The following is a 22,501-nucleotide window of genomic DNA, read 5'->3' as shown; positions in this document are numbered from 1 at the left end:
CGCCCTTTCCAACACTGATTGTGAATCTGCTGCCATTCCTAAATTAATGACATTACCGGCACAGTGATGGATGGCTGCAGAGAGGTAAATGGGGAGATGGATGTCAGATGGAGAGAAATCTGCCAGTCTGTTTCCAAATATAAACCTTTAAAACATAATACGACAATATATGGAGCACTTGGTTAAAGAGAACCTGTCCTGAGAGACATAAGCTGCCATTTCTGCTCTCACCAGCTGAATTTGTTAGCTGCCTGGCTGTGGGTTGCAGTGTTGCTGATCTGTAATAAGCATGTAGCATATAACCCCATTATATCGCAATACAAAGATTGAGATTTTCTGATTAGGTTTTAGGAGTGCCTATGCAGGTCAGATACTAATACTAACTTTGTTTGCTTCATGCTTATTCTGAGTCAGTGACTCCGAAAATCCTTTATTTATGGACAGCCAGGCATTTCGTAATTTCAGATGTAGACTGTCAGTCATGGTAAAGTTCTGGTGGTGGAGTCATTAAAATAAACTTTTCTAATATGTATTAGTAATAACTAGAGGGCGACCTTCTGATGTTCTTGTCCTGTCCACCTGCAGTGACATCTACCAGACCGAGAAAGAGATAGCAAAGGATAAAGAGAGGAATAACCGCCAACGTCCTCCCAAGATCATCGAGCCGATTCCCATGCAGGAGCCCCCACCGAAGGTAAGACCGACAATCCTATTGTATTTTACAACCAAACTCCAATCCAAATCCCCTCTGTGTCCCCATTTGGGAAGATTCCCCTCACTTCCTGCCTGCAGCCTAATGATGACACAATATATCTATAATGGGGTCTGAGGGCTTGGTGATTCTGCAGAAAGTCATTTATAATATTTATATATTTCAGCCAAGTCGACCAAAGTACAAGGCGGCTGCACCTTGCAATTTACTGGCACCAAAACTGCAGTTTCAGGTAAGTACCATCCAACACTTATTATGAGAAATCCAAAATGAATTAGATGGTGCCCAGAGCATTATTTCTGTTGTCCTAATAAAATTTTTGAGCTCCAAGCTTCCTGTACGTTGCTGCACATCAAGTGACCCCAAGTCTCCAAATCCTGAGAAGCAATTTTTTGGGATCCAATAGATTTCCAGGGATCTTGCTTGTTGGTCATCATGGAGTCTCTGCTGAGAATGACCACCCATTTGATGAGGGTGACTCGGATCCATCTGTATTCCCCTTCATCATCCTCATCCTAGTTATGTCAAGTGGCCATTGGCTTGTATGTAATTTCCTGATGTTTAGCTTTACTGACAGAGAACATTTTGACCACAACGAGGGCACGAATGTGCCATTGGCTGATAAGAAGCCACAAATGTAAAGACATTTCCGAAATTAACTTATCAGAGAATGTCCCTTACCTATCATCCGAGGTCTATAGTAAATTTCTGATGAGTTCCATTTCAAAGACTCCATTTCAAAGACTCCAACCTGCAAGCTATAAACTTCATAAATGTCATTTATTTTCAATTAGAAGTGTGGTACCCAACGTGTCACCATAGGAGGGGATATAAAACGCAATAAGATAAAATATGCTGGAGGAGCATAATACATGACCTACATATGTGATAGACAGGGCTGGCTCATCTTAGGTTACCTGGAGATTGGATGGAACTGAACTACAAGCAAATAACTAAATAGACAAATCAAATATCTACAGGTGAGTTGTGCTTCTGGCAAAGGGCTGGGTTTTGTTCAGCCAGTCCTAAGATTTATGCAGTAGGACAAGACTGGTGACCTTTCTTTCTGCAATTAGGAAGTAAAGTGTGGTTTATCTGCTGGTCTGGGGTTCTTTCCAGGCAAAGGTTGACATTACCATATCTATGGTGCAGCAGCTTTGGCTGCACTCCTGATTTCCACCATGTAACATCTTCTCTCCATGATCAGGCTCTAAGCTCATCCTCACATATTTTCAGAACTTTGGGTACATCTGTTTGTACAACTCTGGGGAATAAAGGAAAGGTCTTACCAGGAGTGGTGTTTGAACCTGCACAGATATTTCTTTCATTGGATCTTAAGTCCAACACTTTAACTGCTCAGCCATTCCGGTCTGCGTAGGATCCACTTCTCAGAACCTTCCAGGTTTCTATTGTGCAGCCACAGATATCCACCCTCTTGTACCTCCATATTGTCCCGCCACTCAGCTTTAATCTTGGCATCATAAAGCTATAGGAAGCCAGTAGGGCACTGACATGCTTTGCAACTGATTTTATTTATTTATGCCACAAGATGTTTCTGTGCGTATCTTTTAGCCCAATACATGATCACCCTGCCAGGACTAGAAATGGGAAATTTCGCATCAATGTGACCATCTAAACCAATAACGTAATACATTGCAACTTTCCACATCATAAATGTGGTGACTGCATTATTTTTCTTTATTTTCATCTATTAGCAACATAGAGGGTGCTGTATCTACTGTATGGTGAAGCAGGGTTGTCACCACTGTCTGCATTCCTGATTTTGGCACCTTTGATGTAACACCTTCCCCTCTTCTGAATACATGAAGGATGTGTACTGTATGGGGTGATCATAGAATTCCTCTAAATAATTGTACTCAGTGATATTTGCTTCCATATCAGGAGTGAGGTTCAAACCCACACAGATATTCACACAGTGCAATGCCTTAACCACTTGGCCATCCTGGTTTGTCCTGCTGTTGCTCTCTAAGACCCAAAAGTGTTTGTAAGTTTGAGAAAGACTGCTCTAGACAGTCATTAGGATCCTTCTATAAAGTAATTGCTCTTGTAAAAAACAATTCTCATTGTTTTCATAGAGGTTGTATTCAGGTTTTCACAAGAAGGAGTCATTTTCACGGGAACTGGTAAAGGGTGAATTAAAGTCGCTGGGTGCAAAGACAATAAAGATATACCAGGAGTGGGGTTCGAACCCACGCAGACATTCATCCATTGGATCTTAAGTCCAACGCCTTAACCACTCGGCCATCCTGGTTTGCCTTGCTGGTAGGCTTGGGTTCAGTTTCTTCTTCTACTGGGCAGCCATAGTTAGGGCCACTACTGTACCTTGTCTTCTTTTCTGTTTCCAGCTTTGTTTTTAGCATTATAAATATGTTAGTATTGAGTCAGTAGTACACTGTGGATTCTGTGAATTCTCTAGACCGGGGTTTCTCCGGAGGCCGCTAGAGATTCCTTGAGCAATGAGCCATTTGTGCCTCTCGGGCCCAATTAATTAACATCGGGGGTCTTTTTTGCATCTGGAAGGGTGACATTGGGTGACAAAGATGTCACACTGAGCACCCCACTAATATATTGTGAGCTGTGGATATATTAATTATAGCTGCGGCTCTCTGAAGACCTGAAATTTATTTCAAGGGTTCCTCCAAGAAAGGTTGAGGAAGGCTACTGTCACATATTAGGATTCTTCTTTAAGGTAATTGCTCTGATAAAAGCAAATTCTCATTGTTTTCATAAGTTGGTTTGAGGTTCCCAAACCTAAAGTTTACTTGGACCATGGCTCCAATATATCCTGAACCCATTCCATGGGTGGGCTCCAAACTCACAATGATAAAAAAACACTGGATTCCAACTATCCAACATGGTGGGTGAAGCCTCCTGAGTTGTATGACATGCCATTCAGGTGACAAAATATCTCAGACCTTCTTATATATATCATCAACAAGGAGTCATATTTATGGGAACTGGCATAGGTTGAATAAAAGCCAATGCTTGCAAAGATAAGTCAGCTCTAGCAGGAGTGAGGATGAAACCCATGAGCATAGACATCCATTAGGATCTTAATTATTGGAACCTCAACCATTTGGCCACCATATCAGGTAGAGGCTGCTCAATTAATTTACATAGACACGCCATTCAGGTGACAAACATCTCAAACCTTTCTATACTTATATCATCAACAAGGAGCAAAATTTTTGGGAACCGGCAAAGGGAGAATAAAAGTCAAAGCTTGCAAAGATAAGTGAGCTTTACCAGGAGTGGGAATGGAACCCATGAGAATAAATATCCATGGCATCCTAATTACTGGAACCTTAATAATTCAGCCACCATACTAGATAGAGGCTGCTTGATAAATTTACATAGACATGTCATTCAGGTGACAAACATCTTAAACCTTCTGATATAAATATCAACAAGGAGCCATATTTATGAGAACTGGTGAAGGGTGAATGAAAGTCACTGTGTGCAAAGATATGTCAACCCCATTAGGAGTGGGGTTTGACTCCACAAGGGCATATACCCATTGGATCCTAAATATCGGAACCTAAAGCATTTGTCCACCATGGTGGGTGGCTGAGTTAATTCGCATAGATGTCATTCAGATGACAAAATAACTCTCTTACTTCATCAACAAGGAGCCATATTTACAGGAACGGTTCAAAGCCACAAGGATTTACATCTATTAGTATTGTAAGTCCAACACCCTAACCACTCAGCCAAGTTCCATGTTTTACACTTAGAACCTTTTTAGGCCACATACCATTTTCAATTCAGTGTGTCCGGCACCTTAATAGACAACCATTGGGGGTGAGTGAAAGAAGCTCTAAGTCACTCCAAGGTCTACACAAGGTCAAGAGGTTATTAAAGTGGACCTGTTTGAATGTATTTGTTCTTTAACACCCTTCAGACTTTGTGTTGCGTCCATTTCCTAACACTAACGCTTTAATGTCGCCCGGCTTTTGCTAGGTTATGTAGAAAACCCGTTGATGCAGCCGTTGTGTTTGCTTGTGTATTACCGCGCCAATGCTGCTAATTGTCTGTGTCTGTGCCCGCACCTTCTCCGCACAGGTGCCTGAAAGTCTGTGTGCCAGCTCTCCTACGCTCTGTAGCCCCACCGAGTACCAGTCTCCAATTGACTCCACCCGCAGCCCGCCGCTCCTGCGTCATAGCATCATCAAACGTCGCAGTATGAGGGTAAGGCTTGCATGCTTTGCATTACCATTACAATGACGGTGTGTGCATGGTGGTTGGTTGGGGTGACCTGACCATCGCATGGCTTTGTGGGAATGATCTCAATGTCTATTGAAGGAGGAAGACTTTGTGAAGCCCACTAGCATGGAAGAAGCTCAGAAGATGTGGGAGAAAGAGAGAGCGAAGATGGTACAGGTCATGAACCGCCAACAGCAGCAGATGGTGGAGGATAACAAGTGGCTGAAACAGGAGGAGAGATCCCTGGTCAACAATCTCAAGGTGAGGGGGACATTGGATTCCATATTGTCGTATTGTGTGCTTTACTCATATCATGGCCAACTTTCGGCTCTTCTGAGGAGTTTGGTTGGGGGTGGTGCTGGATCTGAAGAGCTAATGGACAACAGTAGGTTTGGTTGATGTAGAACTTCACTCTGTCTACCATCAGTTAAACGCCGCCATGTTTCATATATATAACAGTTCTCCTTTCCTCAGGGCTTGGTTATGCAGGAGAGAGCTGTCAGCTTTAGTCGAATATGGAAATCCTATCTGTTCCAAAAAAACCAGAGCAGCCAAACAAAGATCAGAGTACAAGAGAATGTGTCTGATACTACTATATCTGTCAGTGACCAGTCCAGTGACCGGATTGGCTGAGCCCCACTATACCTCTCAGTGACTAGTACAGTGACCGGATTGGCTGAGCCCCACTATACCTGTCAGTGACTAGTACAGTGACCGGATTGGCTGAGCCCCACTATACCTGTCAGTGACTAGTACAGTGACCAGATTGGCTGAGCCCACTATACCTGTCAGTGACTAGTACAGTGACCGGATTGGCTGAGCCCCACTATACCTGTCAATGATTAGTATAGTGACCGGATTGGCTGAGCCCCACTATACCTGTCATTGACTAGTACAGTTACCGGATTGGCTGAGCCCCACTATACCTGTCAATGACTAGTAGAGTACCTGGATTGGCTGAGCCCTACTATACCTGTCAGTGACTAGTACAGTGATCTGATTGGCTGAGCCCTACTATACCTGTCAGTGACTAGTACAGTGATCCAATTGGCTGAACCCCACTATACATGTCATTGACTAGTACAGTGATCCGATTGGCTGAGCCCCACTATACCTGTCAGTGACTAGTACAGGGATCCGATTGGCTGAGCCCCACTATATGTGTCATTGACTAGTACAGTGACTGGATTGGCTGAGCCCTACTATACATGTCTCTCCCATTCCCTGAATTTCCTAAAGTAATCAGTCATTTGTGTTGCAGTGCTGACAAGCCAACAAAGAGCATGCTGATAGGAGAAGAAAGTGTCAGAGAGATGAGCTCATTAGTCTGCTGCTTTTCCTTTTACTGTCCAATCACAGGCTGGGGGCGGAACAAGACTGCATCAGAGATAACACAGGTCCCCTGCTCAGAGCTGTGCTGTGTGACAGAGCTGTGATAATCTCAGCACTGGGTGAACAGAAATACAAGTCTTTCACTGGTGTGTTGAGCTGCTCACCTTTTCATGGATAATATTGAGAGCCCTGGAGTTTGAACTGTTACAAGCAATTTGCTAAATTTTTACCTTACCCAGGTCCCTTTCAAGTAGTTCCCCTGAACTGATGGGCCCATTAGGGTGATCAAACATAATATTTTGAAATATTCACTAAGTGTGAATCTCGTTCACTTCAATCACTTGGCTGAATTTCTATATCTGACCCCTATACCCTTCCAAGATTTGCAAAGCTTTGAGGAGTTTAACAAGCAACTTCTCAGACTCATTATTTTGGGCGTCTGGGCTTAACCCGCGCTTCACATCCAGTGAACGCCATGGTCCCTCCTGTGATTGGCTGAGCATTGAGACACAAACGTACAATGGAGGGGGCACCTAATTGGTTCTGTGCCGTCTATAGAATGTGGAATCAGCCCGCTCCGATACAGCACAAAAACGTCTGATCCCTATGGACCGGGCTGACTGTAGAGGTGAGGATTTTAATTTATAGGGGTCAGCGCAGAGCAGCTCTGTATACATTATTAAATCCGGAACATTACGAGACGTTACACAAGGCTTACCCGTGCCCTGAATATTAAAATAAATCGGGCGTGGGAGAAATGTGGGATCCTCTTCTGAAATGGTCTTGTTATGCTCATCCGATGGCATCAGTACTTCCTGAGTTACCCGCCCAGGAGGAGCCCTAATTTGCATACTTTCATTCATTGGCTGAAATTAGGATTCGTGCATTTACAGTATTGCAGCATTGACAGCCTGGCATTTGAAGGGAAATCCATCCAATGAGATGCGAACGGAAAAAAAATGATAAAAAAACACATAGCATACAGCAGACATAAAGCAGTACAAAGATATTAAATGTTAATAACCAATTGTATTTTGTCTTCAGGATCCAAATCAGCAGAAGAAGAATGAGAAGCCCCCAGAACCAGTAAGTTGTTACATTGTTATGTTTAACCCTAACACTGACCCCCATCTAACCCCAACACTGACCCAGCCTGTGATCCTATTACTGACCCCACCAAATCCTAACACTGACCCTCTGTGTAACCCCAACAGTGACCCCAACCAACCCTAACACTGACCCCCATCTAACCCTAACACTTACCCTGCCTGTAACCCTAACACTAACCCCACCCAATCCTAACACTGACCCTCTGTGTAACCCCAACAGTGACCCCTAGCCAACCCTAACACTGACCCCCACCTAACACTGACCTAGCCTGTGATCCTTACACTAACCCCCACCCAACACTGACCCCCACCCAACCCTAACACTTACCCTGCCTGTAACCCTAACACTGACCCCCACCCAATCCTAACACTGACCCTCTGTGTAACTCCATCAGTGACCCCAATCCTAATACAGACCTTCCTTAAAAATCTAACACTACCCCCCCTTCCCTGTCCCCCCCCACCGTTCCTCTAATACCTCAGCTTCTTGTAACTGCAGCACCCCTGTGTATAGCAGTGATGGAGGGTGCAGGAACTGTAGGCACAAAGTCCTGGTAAAGGTTATTCTAAAACATATGAAAGGGAGCCTGGAGCGCCACCTGGTGGTTGGACATAATATGAAATCATTTGGTATTTTAGATTTACCTGCCCAAAAAGTGAAAATGGTTCTGAAGAGAATACATATCCAATATTCTCTAACAATGCGTTTTATTTCTTCCAGGCACCAACAGACGAAGTTTCCTACAGTAAGTACTAAGGCTTTTAGGAGAACCAGTCAGCAATCATGTCATTATGTCAGAGATAGAAGCTCTGCCAAACCCCAGGCTGCTAGAATACACCTTACTGGAGACACCACATCATATGATGGGACTGTGATAATGAGGCGCTTGCTTGAGGTCCACCCGGCTCCCCCTTCTGCCTTCCCACCCCCATCCTGCAATAATACCCGCTCCAGGGATTTTGCAATGGACTCACAAAACTGGGGGAGACTTTAAGATGTTTTTTCAACTACAGTGTATTTTTTTTCCACTTGGGACATGTTCTCATAAGTACTCAGGACTTTTTTTTTATATAATGTTTGTGAACTTTTTGTAAAAAGTTCTCTTTTTGTTTTGATGAATTGTGCATAGTTTTAGTTTTGCTGGATGCATAATGGAAGGGAACTGATATGATGCCATTTCCTGTGTATGTAAAGCCAATGTGTTCCTTGTCTCCACAGCGGAATTCACGGTGCCACCACAGAAGCCCCCTAGGCTTGGAGCACAGGTGAGTGCCTGATAGGTCAGTACAGAGATCTGATTTCAGGTCCCACTGAGAGGTTTCTGATTGGCTAAAGTCGTTTTAAGGGCTCCTAGTAAGTTCTTTATTGCCACTCAATAGGTTGGAATAAAATAGACGAACATCTTACTATGGAGATCCCTTTAAGTATATGTTACCCCTAACAAGGCATGTCTCTGATTTGCTACATTTTGATTAGTTGACTAGACTTATCAATAAACTAATTATCTGATCAGTAAGTGATCCTGCCAGTTACATGTTTCCTGTCCTTGGGTGACAACACTTACTCTGCTGTATCTGTAAAGACGAGTGTTGTCACCCTAGAGCAGGACTACAGAACCCTCCCCCAAAGTTATAGAGGAGAAGTGTCCGCCTTCTGACTTCTATAATTCATGGCCATATGTGCAAGGATCATTCAGGGGAAATAAGCTGACATGGCGTGTTATTTTCTCTTCCAGTCTCTTCAGCCAGCGCCAACGGCTAACATTGACCGCACGGATGATAAAGTCTATCAGAGTGTGATGGAGCTGGTGAAATCTGTCCTACAACTGAAGAACGACATCTACCAGATCCCCCCCGAGGAATACGTTGGTGTGGTCAAGGTGAGGATGAAGATAATGGGCTGGGTTAATTGGGCTAGGCAAGGGTTATAACCCCGGTCCAGTTATTAATTTCCTGTACTTCCTGCCATGAAAACACAACAGGAAGTAAGAGGAAATCTCCACAAGGTGAAGGAATTTCTTTCATGGTTGGATCCTCTGTTGCCATTGGACTATTTTCCCCTCATCTGCTGCTTTAGTGATAACTTTATTCTCTCCAATGGGGACACAGACAGCCATTGAAAGATGGCAGAGGTTCCTAATGGGCGGGGTCATGCATGTGCAGGAGTTACATCTTCCCAGCCTGGCCAATCAAGACGGCTAAAAGTCCAACAGCCAGAAAAGGAGATGGCAAAAATGTCGATGACAGAGCAAGGACAGGTAAGTTGCAATCAGGCAGGTGAGTTTATTTATGCAGAAAGGCCGTCACCTGTCTTCTACCCGCACAACACTTCCACTTCCTAGTTCCCCCTCAACTCTCATTGGTTCCTCCCTCTGACATGGAGGAATCATGAAAGTGTCACGGAGGTTAGCAGGGAAACCAAATTCTGCATACAGAGCATAATGTGAACACACAGCTAGGAGAGGGGATGAGCCATTATGTATGGTCACTGTGACCTCATAAGCCCATCAATGTGATTGGCCGACATGCCCTCTTCTATAGGATACAGCTTCTGCGGGGGTGGAGCTTGCATTTCAGTCCATCGTGGCTACAGCTCAATGCTCCATAAAAAAAAGCCATTTCTATTATCTGTAGTCACCGATAAGATTTATTCTGTATACAATATGGCCGAATCCATTTCTTTTATTCAATATGTCTCTATGTCCTTCTTCTAGAATGTCGGGCTCGTGCTCCGGAAGCTCATAGGCAGCGTCGACGAGATTCTTCCATCTCTGCCGCAGTCGTCACGCACAGAGGTAAAATATTCCTACGCAGAGACCATCACACAGCTGGAAATGTTACACACATGCCATAGATGTATTCAGGAAGTTTAAAGCAGAACCCCAGCTTAACCATTTTCTCCCATGGGGCTACTTATTTTCTCCCCCTCCCCACTCTGAATTTGCTTTAAAGGGCATTGTAGTGGGCATGTCTTATTTAAAGAAGGCAAGGCCGCTCACCAGACCTACTGACGGCCTGTGTGCAGAGGGTCAATTATAGCTGCTGTGTCCTGTCTGGGGCATACAAATCCAGTTTATTCTTGATGTACCATGTGCTATTAAAATATCAACCATGTGATCGCTTAGAAAAAAAACACCTTTCCCCATCTTTATTCTCACTAAATAATTACAAACACAATCATTTTGATTTATTTTTTTCAGTTAATAGACCAAGTCTGCGAGCTTTTAAATTAGATAGGCCCATGTCTACTAAATGTCAATCACATTTGCTGTTGGTGTTCCTCGTGGGCCTAGCTTCATTTGACTCCTCCCACAGGTTAATACACAGCAGGTTAGTGCAAGGATGGTCATGTGACAGTTCACTTTCTTTTCTTAACCCTACTGCAAACAAAAGGGGTCATTGGTGCCCATTAATAATAATTATGTTAGCCAACTTTGAACTAGTTTTACATTTATTTATTTTTTTAATTTCACAATATTTTTTATTTTGTTGTCTTTAAGATTGAAGGAACTCAGAAGCTGCTTAGCAAAGACTTGGCCGAGCTGATTAACAAGATGCGCCTGGCCCAACAGAACGCGGTGACGTCGCTGAGTGAAGAATGTAAGAAGCAGATGTTGACGGCGTCGCACACGTTGGCCGTGGATGCCAAAAACTTACTGGACTCGGTGGACCAGGCTCGTGTGAGAGCCAACCTCGTCAAAGTGGCAACGGAGTGACTTGGCGTATGATCGCCCCCTGTGGGAAGGGACTGATTGTGGTCGCCATGTAGACAGCCATTGCTGCTAATGTGAACTCAACGTCACCGACCGACCAACAATTCAAACTGAATTGTCCGGTCAAAGGACGTGGAAAATATGAAATATCTACAAGTGGGTGGAGATTGGGGGTTTGTAGAGAGGTATTTATTTTGTACAAAGAAATACGCTACGCACGACGCAATCTACCCTCAGCTTTCTTGATGTTCTCAGTAAGATTGGACTTTCCCAGCACCGCCATGTTTTTTCTGTGTTTTAATGGATATTAAATGTATTATTAGTCTTTTATCGGCAAGAAAGACTTTTTATATCAGTGTTTCGTCCTGTTTTATCAATTAAAAAAAAAATGGCGCCAGTTGTAACTCCGCAGCCTTGATGGGAACCAGAAATTTATTATAGGCTAAGCTGGGGCTCATTTATATCCTGTCCTGAGATGAACACCTTTTGGGTGGCCCCGGGTCCCACCGCCTCTCCTTCAGCATTCAACCTTTCTGGATCCCGTGTTCGCCCACCACGTGCAGTACTTACCCATTAATAATTACTATGCAGTGTAGGGGTCAGGGAATGAATGTACGGCATGTGGCGGGGGGTTACTTACAATTTACAGGGTTTATAAATGTGCTCAGATATTTGTGATGGGAGCAGATCCCTCTATACCTGGGCAAAAAAGTGTAACTGTTGGGATCTGGACGATGCTAAACCCCCAGCAGGCACCAAGAAAAATCAGAAAAATCAAAAATGACCAACAGAGTCATTATTTTTTGGTTGTGTGGCCCCAATTATTTAAGCTCCACTAGGGGGCACAATACATTCCTGTTATGTGATCCCCTTTGGGGCCAATAAAGTTTTCAGCTTTACATGGATTGACAGGGTCATTTTCCTTGCATGGGGGGGCGGGTCAGACTTTAAATGGTTCGGTCAGACTTTGCATAATTAAGCAGTCAGCTGACCACACCCATTCTAGTTCTGTAATTTTAAGATTCTCATAGTTTGCTTTCAATGTGAACTTTTTCGGTGGATCCAAGAGAACTCCCAATAGGTCATTTTAGAATGAATAGGATTCAGGATTTTTTGTGTGTTTATTATTACAAAAGATTTAAGACAGATCGAGTTAGGAGGTGAGAGGAGCTGTGCCAGCACATCCATTTGTTATGTACTCCTGGGGCTCTATTTATAATTTATTCCCGTCAATCCGCTCATAATATTCCTTCATTTCCCATTGTGACAACTGTGCATTTTTTACACTTGGCCACTAGGCGGCAGCACGCTTCATTGCTTTAATAGGAACTGGAAGGAGACCTGTAGAGAGATTGGACAATTTCAGAGGAATCAATTGGGGGGATAATTTATAAATAGAGCCCCTAGAATAAAAGGCCTAATTAAAGCTATGAAGATGGGAGGGGCTATTAAAGTTAAAACAAGTTTAGAGTCACAAATTAAATGAAAAAAAAATTGGAAAAAAAACAGCAAGTAATGATTTTTTTTAACATTTCCTAATTTCTGTGTATTTCCCTTCATTTTTTATTAGGGTCTGTAATGATAAAACTATTATTGTGCGGTTTATTGCTGTAATATGCTGGGTGTAGATGAGAACATTAAAAAGAACATATGGTGACTCCTCCTCTGCTCCTCACAGGAGGCACCGGGAGCTCCTATAGGTGGTCTGTGCAGCCAATGAGATGCAGTATAAAGGAAAGGCAGTGATAAAGGGGGCGGGGACAGATCAGGATGTCCTGGACAGAAAAGAATAGTGATAATGACAAAATGTGAGCATTTCCTGTTAGATTAGAGATTCTTTATTGGTGTATTTCAGGAGGTGAATTGTGATGAGAAATTATTATTATTATGTTGTTTACATTTTTATGTCACTTTTACATTTTGCTTTTTTATTAATAATTGTGTTATGTATACAGATTTGTAAATGTGCCCCCCATGAATGTTGTCACCCTTCCTGATTAAAGCCCCTTTTAAGTCACAGGAACCATTCTTACAGCCAATTCTGCAGTTTTTATTTTTCCAGTTGATGGGTCTCAATATATCAAGCTGAAGCCCCATACGGATTTCTGGCGATGGAAATGATCTTTCATGATTGGGACAGGTGAATGTGGCCTAAGATGAATAGTTGTGCTTATCTTAGCCCACAATCATCAAGGTGACCACACTGTCCATTGCACATTGTAATGTAACAGACCTGGGCAGACACACCCCTTTCTAGTCAGACACGCCCATTCATTGTAAACACACCCTCTCCTGTAAAGACACGCCCCTTTTCATTAAGACACACCCAATTTCCCCACACTCCAAGTTTGTCTGAGGAGGCATGTTAGGTAGAAAAGGGGTGTGGTCATTACTCATCAATGCCAACACAGAGCACTGAAATGGGTCAACTTTATATTAATGACAACAGGAAGGGGAGAAACTGTATTAATGACCATGAGGGCAGCAACCCCATATTACCGCCATGGAAGGGAATGGGGCAAATCCATAATATTGCCCATGGAGGAAAACTCTACATTATTAGCCATGGGGAACAACTCCATACTATTGCCCATGGGGGAAAACTCCATATTATTGGCCACAAGGGACAACTATATTATTGGCCATGGGGGGGAAACTCCATATGGGGGACAATTGCATATTATTGGCCATGGGGAAAACGCCATCATAATGGTCATGGGGGAAAACTCCATAATATTGGTCATGGGGGGCAAACTCCATATTATTGGCCATAAGGGACAACACCGTAATATTTGCCATAGGGGACAACTCCATAATATTGGCCAAAGGGGACAACTCCATATTATTGTCCTAGACTCCATATTATTGGCCATAGGGGGCAACTTCATATTACTGGCCATGGGGGACCAACTGCATATTTTTGGCCATAGGGGACAACTCCATATTGTTGGACATAGGGGACAACTCCATATTGTTGGACATAGGGGACAACTCCATATTATTGGTCTTGGGGGACTAACTACATATTATTGGTCACAGAGGACAACTCCAAATGAATGGCCATGGGGGGGGGGGGCAGGGGGACAACTTCAAATTATTGGCCTTGGAGGACCAACTACATATTATTGTTCATGGGGGGGGGTCAACTTCCATATTATTGACAATGAGGGACCAACTCCATATTATTGGCCATAGAGGTGGATAGGTAGCTCCATGGTTTTGGAATAGTATGTTGCATAAGCCCAAGTGATGGCCAGGTGTCTGTATATTGTCCCATGTGCGAGCATTGGGAAGGGTATAAGTTCTACTCTTCAAAGTCCACTATAAGACATCTGCTGGTCTACAGTCCAGTCTATGGTCCTATTGGACAGGAAAGCACAGGAATGACCTCATCAGTCTCCTGCTGTTGCTTTGTTGGCCAATCATGGACCAGGGTGAGGCTGTATTGCCCAATAGCAGCTCTTTGTACAAAATGGTCTAGGACTTAGCTCTGGAAAGTGTTTGGATGTATGGCAGGGTAATCTGAATCACAAGACTGGACTGGCTGGATCAGGTTCAATTTTTTTCTCAAAAGAATAAAATAGATTAAATATAAATAAAAATAATTATTCCGTTTGCTTAGAGTCCAGGGGCCAATCAGGTGACCTGCATTTACACATAACAGTAAGGAAAATGCTGATTGGAGGAGAGTATAAATAGATGACCTCATCCGCCTGTTGCTGTTCTTTCATTGTCCAATCACAGGATGGGGTGGGAAGGTGACCAGGCTGTATTGCTTAATTGCAGAAAAGTCAGGTCAGTGTCACACTGTGCTGTGCAGCAAATCTGTATAAATCTCCAGACTGGTTGGAAGCTCAGGGACTTGGAGCCAAATCTAATGGAAAGATCCAGATGGTAAATAGAAGGAGGAACCTCCCCGCAGCTGATAACAGGCCTGGATCTGATGTTTACTGTCAGATGTAATAACAATTATATGGAAGAGGAGCCACAGATGGATTTATATTGCTGCATATAACTTCCTGCTGATTAAACCCAGACAATCCAGCAATGAGAAGATTCCCCTCCCAGGTGTACAGCGCAAATATATCAGAAGTCCAGTAGATGGAAGTGTGACACAGAGCAGATTCCTGGGTACAAGTACTTGTATTTAAAACATGTCAATTGTCTATCCTATCAACTCCTTAATTAACTAATTATCATCTAGGTAGGACTGAGATCCCCTTTAAATGCCATCCACCCCCCTTACTATTTGGCACTTATGTGCACTTTAGCATTCCTTACAATATTTGCAATGCAGGACAATCTGTCATAAATATGAATAAATACTTTCAGATAAAATATTATTTTTTAGATCCCATTGTTCATTTTGGTCATTGGTCAGGATCGGTTCCTATTCCAAATGAGACAGTAATTTGCTGACGCATTTGAGTGCCAATATATCATGCCCATACCGGAACATTGGGCATTCTCCACATTATAATAAATAATAAAAATATTACAATACATTTCAATAAAAACAGATCTGACACTTGTATCACATACTGTCTGCTAAAGCCAAGGCACATCGGCCCCTAAACTCTCCCCTAGTTCGTACCATGCTTTGCTCATTTTTTAAAACATTAATAAGGAAAATCGAGGAGCCAGATTAACTAATCTCATTCCTTTTATTCATGAGCAAATTGCCTTTTTTTCAATGACAGTCCCAGTGCTCCTCAGGGGCGGAGTCAGTGATGCATGCTTTGAAAAGCCAGTCCAGAAGCCTGAGACGCAAGCTGCCTTGTCCTGCCAGCCACCACCTCTTGCTACAGGCAGGAAATATGCGAATATCCCCTCCAAAATAGGATTGCAATTAAATCCTAAATCATTCCAGCCAGGAAGGGAGGCAAAAATAATCCCACTGTTCCTAACAAACAGACGATGATAAACATCCACAGAAATATCCGGTCTATGACCATGGCCACGTACTTCCAGTCTTCTTTGACCTGGGAAGAAAGAGAAAATCATGAAAACAAACTTGAAATGAATTGAGTCAAGTCAATCAAGTCTCACCAGAAGATAAATCAACGGGTAATACGGGAGCAAGCTAACCTTGGGCCAAACCATTCAGTGCTGCCAGAAACCCAAGAGCCCATCTAAAGACCTGAAATGTTCATGTGCCCATTACCACCCCAGACACAATGCCAAGGACTGATCCATTTATCCTTAAGGGGCGGGATGAATAATGGCCATGGGGAAGGAAAGTCCATATTACTGACCATGAAAGGGGCAGACAACTCTATAAAATGGGTATTATTCATTTGGAGCGTGGGGAGATCTACCTGAAGCCTATTAACTTTTAATTGAAGGGGTACAAATACCTCTAGATACCTATCAGAGTCTTGTGGAAGCCTTCCGAGAAGAGTGGAGTCAGCCTAATATAATGGCCATTGAAGGGGAAGACAATTCCTTAATATTGGCCATACGGAAAGGGGCAACTCCATTAGTGGGTGGGAAGATCTAAGGGGGTTAAAGGGGTACAAATATCTCCAGATATCCATCAGTCTTGTGGAGGCTTCTTATAATAATGGCTATGGGGAGGGCAAGTCCATAATAGTGGCCATTGAAGGGGCACACAATTCCAAATTGGAAACAGCAGAGGGGGCAGCTCCATAATATTGGCAATACGAGTGGGGCAACTCTAAAATATTGTCTATAAGGGAGGGGAAATCTTACTGAGTGGGAAGATCTACCTGAAATCTTTTGGCTTTTGGTTAAAAGGGTACAAATATCTCGAAATACTCATCAGAATCTTGTGGAAGTCTTTCCGAGAAGAGTGGAGGCTACTCAAGATAATGGTTATGAAGAGGGCAAGTCCATAATACTGGGTATGGAAAGGGCAGACAACTCCATAATATTGGCAATACGAAAGGGGCAATTCCATAATATTGGCTATACAGGAGGGGAAACTCCCGTAGTGGGTGGGAAGATCTACATGAAACCTTTAGGCTTTTGGTTGAATACAAATATTTCCAAATACCAATCAGAGTCATGTGGAAGCCTTCCAAGAAGAGTGGGGGCTGCTTATAATAATGGCATTGGGGGGGGGGTCATGTCCATAATAATAGCCATAAAAGGGGCAGACAACTCCATAATAATGGCAATAAGGCAAGGGGGCAACCATATGAGAAGGAAGACAACCAAATCATATGGAATGGGACATTCAACAAATCATATTGGCGTGGTGGTCAACTCTTCACCAACCTCTGGCCATATAGTGTACCTGATTGAGAAATTTCCTGACCTCCTTAACCTGGTGCCCTCAAGTTAAAGGCATCTTACCCAACATCTGAAATGGACCCTGGCCTGGTGGTCTCTCAGAACCAGTAGGTGACATTTTATGGACCATTTGCAGCAACCAGGGATTCCCAGAGTGGTGACCTCGTGTGGGCAAGCTCGTGCTCATCCACCAGGTGCAATATATTAGATGGAACCCAAGGTGCACAAAGCATCCAGCAAATGATTGATTTTGCTATTCTGTGTATTTTCATCAGTTTAAAAGCTGCTTTAGAGGATTTCCAGATTGGGTAAAAACTTGGCCGGGATTCACGTATCCTGTGCAGAGAATTATTCATGTGCACTTACCCTGAATTAAAAATGTGCTCATTCATCGCCCTAAATGCCAGACCATTTCCATGCGTAGCTCTCTGCCAGGAAGAACGAAACTATGCAGTTTACAGCAGTAGGGATTCCCGAAACATTTCCCTAAATTCTCCATACCATTAACTTGCCATAAACCTTCACAATGGGTATATTGATGCAAAAGGCATGGACAAATGTAAGTCAATTGTCTCCTATAAGTCTCGATCCCACCAGGACCATATAGGTGGTCACATGACCCCATATTCACTTTTATATTCCTATTGGGAATGACCCAACTGGTACGGGGGGATCACCTGACCTTAGCTTGTTTCCTGGATGAGCACTAGATTTAGGAGGACGGGAAAACCAAATTATATGGCCAAAAATTGGTAAAAACCTGACCACTGCACCTAAGCTTATTGGACAACCTTTATTCCTCTGGGTTTGGAGAGTGTTCAGAGGACCATTTGTGCGGTCAGATTCTGATGTTGGATAAGAAGACCTGGCTCACCGTTCCAATTCATCCCAATGGTGTTGAGTAAGATTGAGGTGAGGGCTCTGTGCAGGACACTCGAGTTCCTCCATGCATCAAATTGCCTCTCCAAAGGCAAAGAGTTGGGGTGCAGTGATACTGTACAGCAGGGCCCATTATACCCCTGGACTAGACGGAGCCCCCACCTCAATCCTTAGGTACTCATATATGGATTTTATGGCTGTATTTTCCTGCTTTAACCAGCAGCAATGGGAATCCCCAGTGGCTTCCTAACAGTCTGACAGCGGAAGGGTTAAGTCATCAGCGATACAATTTAGTTTTTCCCGTTCACGTTCTGCATCAGATGCCGGTAAGATGTTTCACAAATTAAGCAGGAAGTTCTCAGGGAGAGATAATTAGGCCGAGAGCAGCGAGCAATCTGACAGATGTACCTGTGGCAGCTGTGTGTACCTTCCGTCAACCCAGGGAGACAAATTGGTGCTACAGCGCAGCAAAGATTGGGAGTGGGGGGTCTTCTGATGGATATCATATTAGAAAATACAGCTTGGGGGATTGGAATATCAAAAAAAGATGATTCTTTTGTAAATGAATTAATTTTGAAGCCAAGTCATTCCTGTAAAAGGAAACAAGAAATCTAATCTTGAGAAACCAATACATCCATAGTATATCCATAAATCTTCTAGGACCCCTGGTGATCTCACTGGGTTCTCCTGCTGACCTCCACATCATTACTATATTGGGTGAAGAGCAGAAGAAGGAACCAGTGAGAGCTGTAGAGGACCCAGGAGATCAACGTTCTCAGAGTTGTTGGTTTCTTTGCAGAATTTCACAGGATTGGAGCTGTATTTGGGGTCTGGAGTTGCACAGGTGAATGTTTCCACTGCACCTTTTCCAGTATGGCTTGGCTTAAAAATATTTTACAAGGAGAAGGTCATATAAAAAGGATCAAATGCTAACCTGTCCCTCTGGAAATGTTAGTTTCTTGGCTGCCATGTTGACCATCTATACTTTGGAGTCATTGAACCAAAATAGTGACGCCAATAAGGACGGGTTACTCTATTGTGATACCCTTGAAGTGTCATTGGCTCATTGTTCCTCAGTGTTCTCGTACATGGATCACTTTCTGGTTTTGTCCTTTCTACTGACCTCATTACTGTTAGCTTATGGTCGGAGGATGGAGCAGGTGGGCGTGTGCCCCCTTAGTCAAACGTTCCCATTCTTGTCACCAGAACAAGTATCGGCACATTTACCCTTAGCATCTGCTCCAGGGACAACCCTCAAATTGAATGTTTTAAATTTTTTGACAATGGTGACCAAGGTGAATAGAAAAGGTGACTTTCTCCAACAAGAGATGCAATACCATGGGGGTCCAATTCTACTTCCCAACCCTATCCAAAACTTACATTACAAGATAGCTCCATGGAGGACTCGGTGAACTAAAGTTGCTTTGCCCATTATAATGATCCCTCATCTCCCCCAATTTATAATATATTAGGAAATAGGAAGTGGAGGAGCTGGAACAACCCAAAGCTCCTTATGAGTCAGGAATTTTAGTAGAGAGTGTCTATGGCCAGTAAGAATCCAAGACATGAATCAAATCATTAAGTTCTATCCATATCCAATTAAATATATAAATAACTCTAATTATTTAGGAGATTTATAAATGTTCCATTCTTCCCAACCACATCATACTTACAGAGAAGTCAGCGTCTTCAGCCCTCAGATGATCTGCTATGTAGTGAACACCTTCTAAAGCTTTTAATATACTTGGGGAGAGCAAGAAATTGGATTCAATGTTCTCCACTTTGTTCTGACGAGGGGTCTGGCATTGTCCCCCAGGCACTGGGTGGTTATAGTCATATCGATACTGAAGGCTATGGTTGGACACGTGATGGACGTGACACGGTTGCAACTCAGCTTCCGGCTCTCCCCATTTCTCATCCACATCCGTCTCCATCCAATATTTGGAAGTGCTGAGCTTCAGCTCCGGTGTGTCGTATTGACTGATAATTTCCTCCACTGGAGCCGGTGGCCTCTTCATGAACAACCATCTTGGTATGTGTTCAAGAAATACAGAACGAACCCAAAGAGGCATCTTGTGAGTACTTGGCGATCGGTGATGGACGTTCAACACAAAGACGGTGATGACAATAGAGAGGGTGACAAAGATCATGGTGAACAGTAGGTACTCCCCAATCAATGGGATCACCAAAGACGTAGATGGGATGATCTCCGTAATCAGTAGGAGGAAGACAGTAAGAGATAAAAGCACTGAGATGCACAAAGTGATCTTCTCACCACAATCGGATGGTAAGTAGAACACAAGGACGGTAAGGCAAGATATCAATAGGCATGGAATGATGAGATTAATGGTGTAGAACAAGGGTAACCTCCGAATGATGAAATAATATGTGATGTCCGGGTAAATTTCCGTGCAGCAGTCGTATTTCTTAGAGTTGTACGTCCCAACGGCGTTGACGATGGCCCACTCCCCGCTCTCCCAGTAATCCTTTAGGTCCACATTGCGCTCCATGCTCTCCAAGTCAATGTTGGCTTTGTCATACGTCCAAGAACCAAACTTCATCTTGCAGCTCTGCTGGTCGAAGGGAAAGAAGGTCACATCGATACTGCAGGAACTTTTGTAGATGGCGGGTGGGACCCATTGAACCTTCCCTGTATGGAACAGGTGTGCTTTGGTCATGTGGGTGATGGCAAACTCTCCGTCGGCACTGTGAAAGAAACAAAATGGCGGTGAGTTGTTTGAGCAAAAACAAGTAGAAAACTATACAAGATGAAACAAAAAGTAGATAATATAGAAAGCAAATCATAAGGTCCTGGAACCTAAAGGAATATGGAGGAGCAGCAGCAATGTCACCCTAGGCTGCTTTACTGACTGGGGCTACAAATACCTCTACTCATCTCCATTACAAAGGGCAGAAGTGTTTTGTAGTTCACAGAAGAAAGCTCATAATATCCACTGAGGTTTCAGCTTAATACAGAAGTGACAATAGCACTGAATACAGGATCAACAGGTATATGTTAGGAAGGTAGCACAGGATTTCATAGAGTCTAAGAGACATCTGTTCTTTACTAGAGCACCCACAGGGGGTGATGGGTTGGTGACCCTGGTAGCCACTAGATTCTTCACTGCAAGGTGTTACCAGGTTAAGGATCTCATGGTCACCCTACCTGAAGTGGTAGAACTTTGTTGTGTCGACAGTTGGGATCCAACAGGTTAGGGTTAGGGCTGAGTGGTGGTTCCAGTCCAGGTAAAAGATAGGGCAGGTGGCAATCAGGTGTAATCCAGGTCCAAGTAAAGGTCAGGGCAGGTGGCAGTCAGGTGTAATCCAGGTCCAGAACTTTGTTGTGTCGACAGTTGGGATCCAACAGGTTAGGGTTAGGGCTGAGTGGTGGTTCCAGTCCAGGTAAAAGATAGGGCAGGTGGCAATCAGGTGTAATCCAGGTCCAAGTAAAGGTCAGGGCAGGTGGCAGTCAGGTGTAATCCAGGTCCAGGTAAAGGTGAGGGTCAACGCGACAGTACACTGGTACTCAATGATAAGGTGGTTGGTGCAAAGCCACAGCACCTGCCACCAATGAATGAGGCTAAAAAACCCTCAGGTTGCATCGATGCATGCGTGTCTGCCCATGAATGTGCCAGCCTAAGGAGTGCGGCCATGCTATCCAACCATATTTAGGCACCAAGTCGGTCAGATGGGCACTATCCCCAAATGTTTTTTAACACCTGGAACCAAGGTGGTTCCCATAAACACCGACCTTCTCCCATCATAGGGTTATTATGTACCAACCTTGCCCCAGTTCCCCTTTAAGCCGTCTCTGTGTGGGCAACTGACGCATTTCGGATTCATCATTTGTGACGCTTTCCTGATTTAGAACAATTATTGGCCCCGTGGATTCTGACAAAAACTTCCACCCCAGGTCACGATGAATTCTTGTCAGCGGAAGGTCTATTCTTGGTGAATTTCGAGGCGACTTATTTTAGGCAGCGCGGAATCTGCGGCTGAGTCGAGTTTTTTTTTCCGTGCGTTAAAACTAATTTTCTCAAAAAGACAAAGATGTGAAAATGTTTCCTAGACCGAAATAAAATTAAAAATCCATCCCCGACCGGCTTCTCGAGGGCAGAGACTGGCGGTGCTTTGTAGTGCCAGTTATTTTCTATTTCTATGACCCCCTCCCCCTCGAACTGCCACCACCGGGGGGAGAATATTACAATACCCGGCTAATAATATCTACAGTGCCAACATCAGTGCCTGCCGGAGGCTGCAGATTGTGGATCGGAATC

At 43.6% G+C, this 22,501-nt stretch overlaps 2 protein-coding genes and 1 non-coding gene across 3 annotated transcripts in view; 1 reads left to right on the top strand and 2 right to left on the bottom strand.

The window, feature by feature from the left end:
• PTK2B (protein tyrosine kinase 2 beta) overlaps window positions 1-13,118 on the top strand; it is a 72,424-nt gene extending 59,306 nt beyond the window's left edge. Inside the window, exons 21-30 of the mRNA XM_072408945.1 lie at window positions 537-694; window positions 879-944; window positions 4,796-4,921; window positions 5,036-5,197; window positions 7,313-7,354; window positions 8,099-8,123; window positions 8,597-8,643; window positions 9,114-9,257; window positions 10,092-10,172; window positions 10,878-13,118. Of these exons, the coding sequence (XP_072265046.1) occupies window positions 537-694; window positions 879-944; window positions 4,796-4,921; window positions 5,036-5,197; window positions 7,313-7,354; window positions 8,099-8,123; window positions 8,597-8,643; window positions 9,114-9,257; window positions 10,092-10,172; window positions 10,878-11,093 (1,067 nt within the window). The 3' untranslated portion in view covers window positions 11,094-13,118. The remainder of the gene's footprint in view (window positions 1-536; window positions 695-878; window positions 945-4,795; window positions 4,922-5,035; window positions 5,198-7,312; window positions 7,355-8,098; window positions 8,124-8,596; window positions 8,644-9,113; window positions 9,258-10,091; window positions 10,173-10,877) is intronic.
• Window positions 2,902-2,984, bottom strand: TRNAL-UAA (transfer RNA leucine (anticodon UAA)). Its single transcript has one exon. It is a non-coding gene; the product is annotated as a tRNA-Leu (tRNA).
• Window positions 13,119-15,717: 2,599 nt separating the features above from the next.
• On the bottom strand, window positions 15,718-20,934 carry CHRNA2 (cholinergic receptor nicotinic alpha 2 subunit). The gene is made up of 2 exons (XM_072407206.1): window positions 19,898-20,934; window positions 15,718-16,072 (listed from the first exon to the last, which is right to left on the bottom strand). Exons 1-2 carry the CDS (start codon window positions 20,900-20,902, stop codon window positions 15,947-15,949), a joined length of 1,131 nt encoding a protein of 376 aa, XP_072263307.1. The 5' UTR covers window positions 20,903-20,934; the 3' UTR covers window positions 15,718-15,946.
• Window positions 20,935-22,501: the final 1,567 nt, after the last annotated feature.

Source organism: Pyxicephalus adspersus, chromosome 4, assembly GCF_032062135.1.
Source record: "Pyxicephalus adspersus chromosome 4, UCB_Pads_2.0, whole genome shotgun sequence".
In the NCBI taxonomy this organism is placed as follows: Eukaryota; Metazoa; Chordata; class Amphibia; order Anura; family Pyxicephalidae; genus Pyxicephalus; species Pyxicephalus adspersus.
The sequence above is the reverse complement of the archived record's forward strand: the minus strand, read 5'-3'. Positions and strand labels throughout refer to the sequence as shown.